A 7,962-nucleotide genomic window follows, 5' to 3' on the forward strand; every position below is an offset into this window, starting at 1 on the left:
GTTGCATTTATCTTAGTGTTATTTAAGTCTACATATTTTTTAAAATTTATTTTCAATTTGTTAGGGAAATATTTATTTTGATGTTTTAGTATTTTTGAAGTATTATATATTTAAAAATAATATAAAAATAATATAAAAAATCAATACGGGTGAGTCGGACCTGAGTTTTAGTATTTTTATCCGGGTCGAGCTTGGGCAAAATTTTATGCCCTTTTTTGGGTTGGGCCCGGCCCTAGCCCAATAAATGAACATAATTTTTTAGTTGAGCCCGACCTGAGCCCAGCCCGGCCCATGAACACCTCTAGTGACGAACAATAAACATTACTATTTGTTTACTTGAATTATATTTGATTTGCTAACAATCATATAAAGGTAAAACAGATGAAGAAGTTGCTTCAAAATTGAAATAGAAAATAAAATTAAAGCTAACAATGAACAAATCAGAACAAATAGAGACCAATAGGCTTGCAAATTATGCTTTTTCTTTTCCATTTGCGTATTTTCACGCTGAAATGCAGAACGAAGATTTTCCTGGATTTCCTCTCTTTCTTGAGTGTATATATATGTATGTATGTATGTATCACTGCATCAGAGTGTGTGTATGTATATACAACAGATTTTCAATTCACCTAAACTAAATACGTGCAACCTTCGTTTTGCCTTTTCACCTATATAAGATATATAAAAACATCAAAGTTTCATTCTTATAACTTCAACTTCATCCCCTAGCTTGCTTCTGTGGACATAATCTCCAGCTCCGCCCACCAAAGAGGAGAAACTTTCGGGATTGCACCTTCAGGTGTAATTGCAGTGATCTCTCTCAATCTTGCACCGACTTCTCTCATATCTGGTCTTTGTTGAGGTTCAGGGTGGACACAAGATTTGATCACCTCTCCGATTTTCTCAACTTGATCTGCATCGAAAGAGCTTAGAGTTGGATCAACCATCTGCATGAGTGGTTGATCCCTTCTTAAATAGTCCGATGCCCAGTCGTAGAGCGAACCATTGTCATCCACCAAGTAAGGCATCCTTCCGGTTAAGATTTCGAATAATAATACCCCAAAGCTATAAACATTACTTTCTGGCCTTGATAATGATGGTGTATCCAAATGGTATTTTCTATCAGTTTCACTCTCAGCTGCAGTTATCTCGTTCCAGGAGAACGGATCATAGACTTTGGCCGCGTAGTCTTCGGTTAGATTGACTGCAGCTGACGACAAATTGGTATGCGGTATGGGAGGGTTCAGCTGGTGCATATGCTCTAGGCAGGAAGCGATGCCCACCATAATTCTTAACCTGGTCGTCCAATCCAAGTGCTCGGATTCTTTAACTGCAATATCATTCCAAATACATAGGAAAACTTAGGAAAAACTGAACATATTATGATGTTCTTATTCCATGTTATGTAGAAATACATCCGAGAAACAAGAGTTAGGTGCTCAACTGTGTAAATGCTCAAAAAGTGTTCCATTCGGAGCATATTCAAAAACCATCATCCTCGTAAAAGGCTCGCCTTCCTCACAATATCCAACTAGGTTGACGAAATTTTTATGGTTCACCTTTGATAATGTTTCAATCTGAAATTATAAAACTAGATATGGTTAGACAAACCAATAAGAACACTCCAAGTAAAGCAAGACAGCAATGTCCGAGGCATAGAGAGAGAGAGAGACATGAGTATGGAGATATGATCTTTCCACTCGAATCCTAGTAACAGAGATGGATGTTTTCAGTACAATACCTTGTTTCTGAACTGTGCTTCTAAATTCTTTGACCAATCTTTGGCAAATTTCACAGGGATGTAGGCCACGGATATTTCAATCCCACTAGACAGTGTCCCTTTGTACACAGTGCCAACTGTTGAAGAACTAATCACATTGCTGAAATCTTCGCAGGCTGCTTCCAGCTCTGATCTCTTCAGCTTTGGTACACCTGAAATGCAACATGAATTCAGGTACAATGTGTTGGATACAAATATGTGCTCGATTATTTCCAATTTATTCCAAATTTATTCAGGTACATCACGAGTCTATAATAAAAATGAAGAATTGAGGCAGCAACATGACAGAAGAATTACCGGTTACAAATGCTTTCTGAAGCTGTCCGCTTAGCCCGGTAGACCAAGGTTTCACAGCAGATAACTTAGAAGTTTTAAAGAGATAGGCAATGACTATTAATATTAGAAGGAATACACCACCCCCTATGGCTCCAGCCAGTATTGCGGGTCGATGATCTGAACCCGAATTAATAGGATTGTTTCCTGAAGGTGATGGAGCCAAAGCATTTGGGATTGACGGAGACGGAGACGGAGACGGAGAAGCAGTCGGAGAGGACAATCGGTTAACCTGAGCATCTCTTCTGAATGTAGGATTGCTGGAAGGTTCAGCGGATACAGGAGTAGGAACTCGAGGTGAAGGACGAGAAGACAGAGATATGTTGTTGAAGTTTATAGAGGGTGGCCTTGCTTGAAGCAGTCTCCTTCGCATTGCATCTTCAGATTGGCCAACGTTCCTAACAGAGAATATAAAGATAAAGGATTAAACACAATCATAAAGAAAAAGACAAAGTAATAAAGCTAAAGGATGAAAATTTTCATGAAAATTACATCTATTTGATCCAGACAAAATATTCTTTATGTTTTAATTTTGTTTTTGGAATAACATATGTACAACACTTCACATATAACTTCATATAACTTTCACAGCACAAAAAGGTCCATCCTGGACATGACCTTAGTTGATTGATGCAATCACTCTTAAGTTATGTTATTCAGTGAGTATCGGATGTGAGTACATATCTTTGCTTTTTCATGTATTTGTAATATATTTGGAGGGTTATATCCCATGTCGTCAAACATGAATATTTGGATGTCGATACTTAAAACAAAATAAAGAGTCGAAACAACATCGAATTGTATAAGAATGGCTTCTATTGGAAATATGATGGCATACCATGTATTGATATTTTGCTTGCAAGATAATTTAGCAGCCTTAGATAGTCGGTTTTCATCCACTTGAGTTTCTGAAAGCTTCTGAAGTTGATAAATCTCAGGAGATAAACTATTGAGGAGCTCATTATTGTCCAGTAAACTGCAAACATAAGCATAAATTAAGTTATTATACTAGGTGATAGAGAAAGAAAAGAAAAAGCTTCCAAATGAAAACAGATTCGGATTGGAATATTACAGAAAATGTAGATATCCAATCCGTTATCGTCCCTGGACACTGTCGACTTACAGGATCGTCAGTGACAAATTGTTTCCAAGTTCGGGCGGAATCGGTTCACTGAAGTTATTGTATCCCAAGTCCAACACCTCTAGTTCGTCGAGTCCTCCGATGCCTTGGGGGATAATTCCAGTAAAAGAGTTGTTCCGCAAAATACTGTAGAGGAAACGATGGTATTAGAATGACTATAAACTCGAGGATGAGACGAGTATATTCTTTTAAAGAAAAGATTTTCATGTATTTTAAGATCTCATAGAAGATCTATCGAATTCCAACATAAAATTTCAAAAAAAAAAGGAAAAATGGAAGCAACATAGATGTGAACAAAAGGATAAACAAATCATAGTCACTTACATGGACTTAATATGAGCAAGAGATCCAAGTTCAGGTGCCAATGTTCCTTCAAGACAAAGATCCTTCAAGTTCCTGCATTTTATTCATTCCATCAAATTTTAGAACAAATTAAAGGAAATAAGTTATCAAAATTTCAATATACTAAATATGGAAGTCTCAAATTTGCAAAATTGTAAAGAAAATATTTCTGTTTGAATAATCATATCCCAAAGCTAACATCTCCAGAAAAATAAATAAATAAATAAATACTGAGCACTCAAGATTACAATTCATTTTCCTTTCTTTTCTCAGCAGCCAAACAGCACAAATCAAAAGAGCAAGAAAAAGTAAGACATAGAAAAGGAGAAAACTTACAAAACAACAACTTTGCCATCAGAACACTCGACACCAAACCAAGAACAATGGTCAAACTCTCCATCTTCTTCTTTCCAACTCGACAATGAACAAAAAGGATCATTCACAACTCTATCTTTTAACCTTAACAACGCCAATCCTGCATAATATCCATTACCAATCATATATTTTCCTTCACTTTCCCAGCAAACAAACAAAATCCAAAAAAAAAAAAAGAAAAAGCTTACCTTCTTCATTCAATGACCAACAAACCAAAGTTTGACATAACAAAAACAGCAAGACACCAACTCCGAAACCTTGTTTTAATCTTATAAACTTCCAGTTCTTGTCCATGATCATCGTCTTCCTTTTTATTCTTCTTCTTTTGATCAAAGCTTAACCCAAAAAAGGAACCCAGAAATGTTTCACTGAGTTGAAAGAGAAGACGCCGCTGAGTCAGACGCTGAATACAACACGATAAGATCAATTTACACTTCAGAATTCAGATGATTTTTCCTCTCCTTTTCTTAAAAAAAAAATATTTGTTTTGGGTTTGAAAACGCGTACACTCAAAAAGGCTGAACTCTGCAAATAACCTTTTAAAGCTTATGGCTTTATCGATTTGAATTTTCGTGTTTTTTTTTTCAGTTTTTCTTTGTCGCGGTAAAATTAATAATTGCAAATCTTTTGGGGTAAATTAACTAAAAGTGCCGGTTTTTTAAAAATATTTTACGGATTAGTCCTATTCTGGAGAGAATGAGAAAACGCGTCTAGCTAGACATGCTTTTAATTTTGGTCAAATGATTAAATGTTAGCATTTTTATAATTGAGTCTCGAGTTCAATTCTTCTCCTACACATATTTTTTATTTTTTATTTCATGTTGCTTCAAGCTTTTTAAATTTTAAATTTTTTTAACATACTAGTTCCTTTGTTAGATGGTTAGATAGTTACAATTACATCCTTAAATCTCGGTTTAATTCATTTTCTATTCACATTTGTATTTTTATTTCATATTGCTTCAAGTTTTTAATTAATATTTTAATATATTAGCTCCTTTTGTTAGATGGTTAAATAATTACGATTACATTCTTAAATCCCAAGTTCCATTATTTTATAAGCATATTAATATATTTTTATTCTATGTTATTTTTAATTAATATTTTAATTAATAAATATATTAATACAAATAAAAAGACTTGAAAATAAAATATTTATTAATTAAAAGTATTAATTAAAAATAAAAAATCGAAATAACATGAAATAAAAATACATTAATATGTTTATGAAAATAATGGAATATGAGACTTAAGATGTAATCGCAATTATCTAATTATCTAATAAAAGGAGTTAATATGTTAAAAATATTAATTAAAAATAAAAATGAAGCAACATGAAAAAATAGAAATATAAGTAGGAAAGTCGAACCTAAAACTCAAAGATGTAATTATAATTATCCAATCATCTAACAAAGAAACTAATATGTTAAAAATATAATTAAAAATTTAAAAAGTTTGAAGTAAAATGAAATAAAAAATACAAATGTGAGTTAGAGAAAAATTGAGCTCAGGATTCAAATATAAAACATTAACATTTAATCATCTAACTAAAGCTAAAAGCACATTTAGTTAAACACATTTTCTCATTTTCTTTCCAAAATCGACATATTCCGGCAAATTAAAAAAATGGCTTAATCTGTTAAATATTTTTAAAAAACACGGCATTTTAGTTAATTTACCAAGTCTTTTGCCCCTGGCTCACGGCTACGGTAAATGAAAACTGACGTAAAATAGAGGGCGGCGCCGCCGGAGAGTTGCGTTTTTGTTATTTTCTATTGTGTGTTATATTTATACAATTTTTTGTATGATAATAACTCTTAGAAATTTGAGAATTATGTGTAGTTTAGAATTGTATAAATTTTTATTATTTTTGTAATTCATATAATTTCTATATTATATTTCATATTATAAGATGTTTTATTACTTTAAATATTGCAAAAGTCTATAAATTATTTTATTTTTAATAATTTTACACTAAAATTGTTTCTACTTACATATCTTACTAGTAATTTTGTTTCGACTTAAAATCCATTAAATTATTAGTAAATTTACCTTTTGATCACTTTAATTTAAAAAATTACAAAATAGTCGCTAAAGTATTAGAAAGTTTTTATTTAAGTCACTAAGCTGTTAAGTTTAGTTTTTGAAAAAAGTTTGACTAGCGAGTTTTAAGCAACAATTTGATAATCAGTAGGAGGAATAGTACTCGTTGATGAACCTTAAATCCAAGTCGATTTGAAGATCAGTGTCGAAAATCAAAGGAAAAAAGTTGTTTAGATTTTAAAATTTAATTTGCTAATTTTTATTTTTTAATTTAGTTTAAAAAATAAAAGAATTAAATTTTAAAAAAATTACATGAACTAAATTTTAAATTTATAGAGAATTTATGTGATATTTTAATTTTTTTAAATATATTTTATTTCTTTTAAATTAATTTTTATATGAAAGATTAGAAAAGGAACGTCGCATGTATTGACTGAGACATTTTTAGTATTTTCTTAGAACAGGGTTAGGTGGGTCCAAAGCTGACTTGGCATTTACTTGATTTTATTTATTTATTTATTGTGAACTGTGGTAGGTTTAAAGGGCCTTTTTTTTACTTTAATGAAACAAATATATTAATTTATTAATTTGTTGAGTTACAGTGACTTTCTTTGATGTTTCCTCCTACTGTCTTGATTGAATATAGAAAATTCAGTGTGCAACAAAATGTTTTTTTATTGTTAATGTAGAAGATTTCCAATAATGTTAATTTTATAAAGGGAAAAAAAATAAAATTCCGCATGGTTTTTTAATTTTATAAAAAAATTATTTTGCAAAACATAAATAAAGGAAATAAAACGAGAGAGGTGCAACACGAGGACATTTAAACACGCTTAACTGTAAAATTTTGATGGGATCCAATGTATTAATATTGATATAATCACACCCATCAATTCTTACACCTTATTGTACTTGCGCCTCGAATTTAAATGTACATTTGACCAAATAATATTTAAAAGATTTATTTCACAAAACATAAATAAATAAGAAGAAGGAGAAAATAATTACATAAATAATATTTAAAAGGTTTATTTCACAAAACACAAATAATAAAAAATAAAATGAGAGTGGTGCTTATTTTAACTTTTGAATTTGTATTTTTGTTAAACAACCTTAAAATGAACTGTAATTAATTAATTTTAAAATATTTCTTATATATATATTTTAAAATTTTTAAATAATTTTATAAATTTTAAAATTTAATTAATTATTGATGTGATAATCAATCTACATATCGTGTTAACAAAATTAACATACGTTAAATTAAAAAATTTAAATAAAAGACTAAAATTTTTTTTTAGTTTAAATGTCAAACGAAATTTCTAACTACTATAAAAGAATCGATTAATCTGTTTTTCTCTTTAATTATTATTAATTAGCATTAATAATTCATCTAAAACTGTTAAAAGATAATTGATTAAATAACAATGATTGATTCACATCTCAATAATTGATATATTCAGTCATGAATTAGACCCTAACTTAGGACGCCCAATTGAATTGATCTGTCTTTTATTATCAAGTCAAAGTACAGTATATACCCCCGAAACAATCAAATCAAAGAACAATAATGTTGACAAGTTCTTTTTTTTTTTTCCTTTGAAAATTAAATTGTCATGACACATGAATTTTGATTGTTCAAATGAAGAAATGGAAATGGGGTTTTGCTTAATTGGAAGATTGTGATTTTGTGAACATTTATTTTATTTGGAATTAAATATTTTGATTTAAGTACAATATATTTCAATTATCAATCTAATTATGTATTATAAAAATAATTTATTGTGATTTAAGTTGGAGTATATTTTAATTATAAGTTCAATTGCACTTGTAATACTAGGTTTCAAATAAGTAAATAAATAGTTGGAATAAAATTTATCAAATATTTTATAAAGGAAATATATGAATTTTAACTTTATTTATTAAATTAAATTTAACTTGATTTGGAAGA

At 30.1% G+C, this 7,962-nt stretch overlaps 1 protein-coding gene across 1 annotated transcript; it reads right to left on the reverse strand.

The window, feature by feature from the left end:
- Nucleotides 1-394: 394 nt before the first annotated feature.
- On the reverse strand, nucleotides 395-4,520 carry LOC108484505 (probable inactive receptor-like protein kinase At3g56050). Its single transcript, XM_017788316.2, has 9 exons — nucleotides 4,160-4,520; nucleotides 3,933-4,071; nucleotides 3,579-3,650; nucleotides 3,237-3,380; nucleotides 2,952-3,089; nucleotides 2,078-2,511; nucleotides 1,742-1,932; nucleotides 1,445-1,577; nucleotides 395-1,330 (listed from the first exon to the last, which is right to left on the reverse strand). Exons 1-9 carry the CDS (start codon nucleotides 4,269-4,271, stop codon nucleotides 726-728), a joined length of 1,968 nt encoding a protein of 655 aa, XP_017643805.1. The 5' UTR covers nucleotides 4,272-4,520; the 3' UTR covers nucleotides 395-725.
- Between the last annotated feature and the right edge of the window lie 3,442 nt (nucleotides 4,521-7,962).

Source organism: Gossypium arboreum, chromosome 6, assembly GCF_025698485.1.
Source record: "Gossypium arboreum isolate Shixiya-1 chromosome 6, ASM2569848v2, whole genome shotgun sequence".
NCBI classification, from domain to species: Eukaryota; Viridiplantae; Streptophyta; class Magnoliopsida; order Malvales; family Malvaceae; genus Gossypium; species Gossypium arboreum.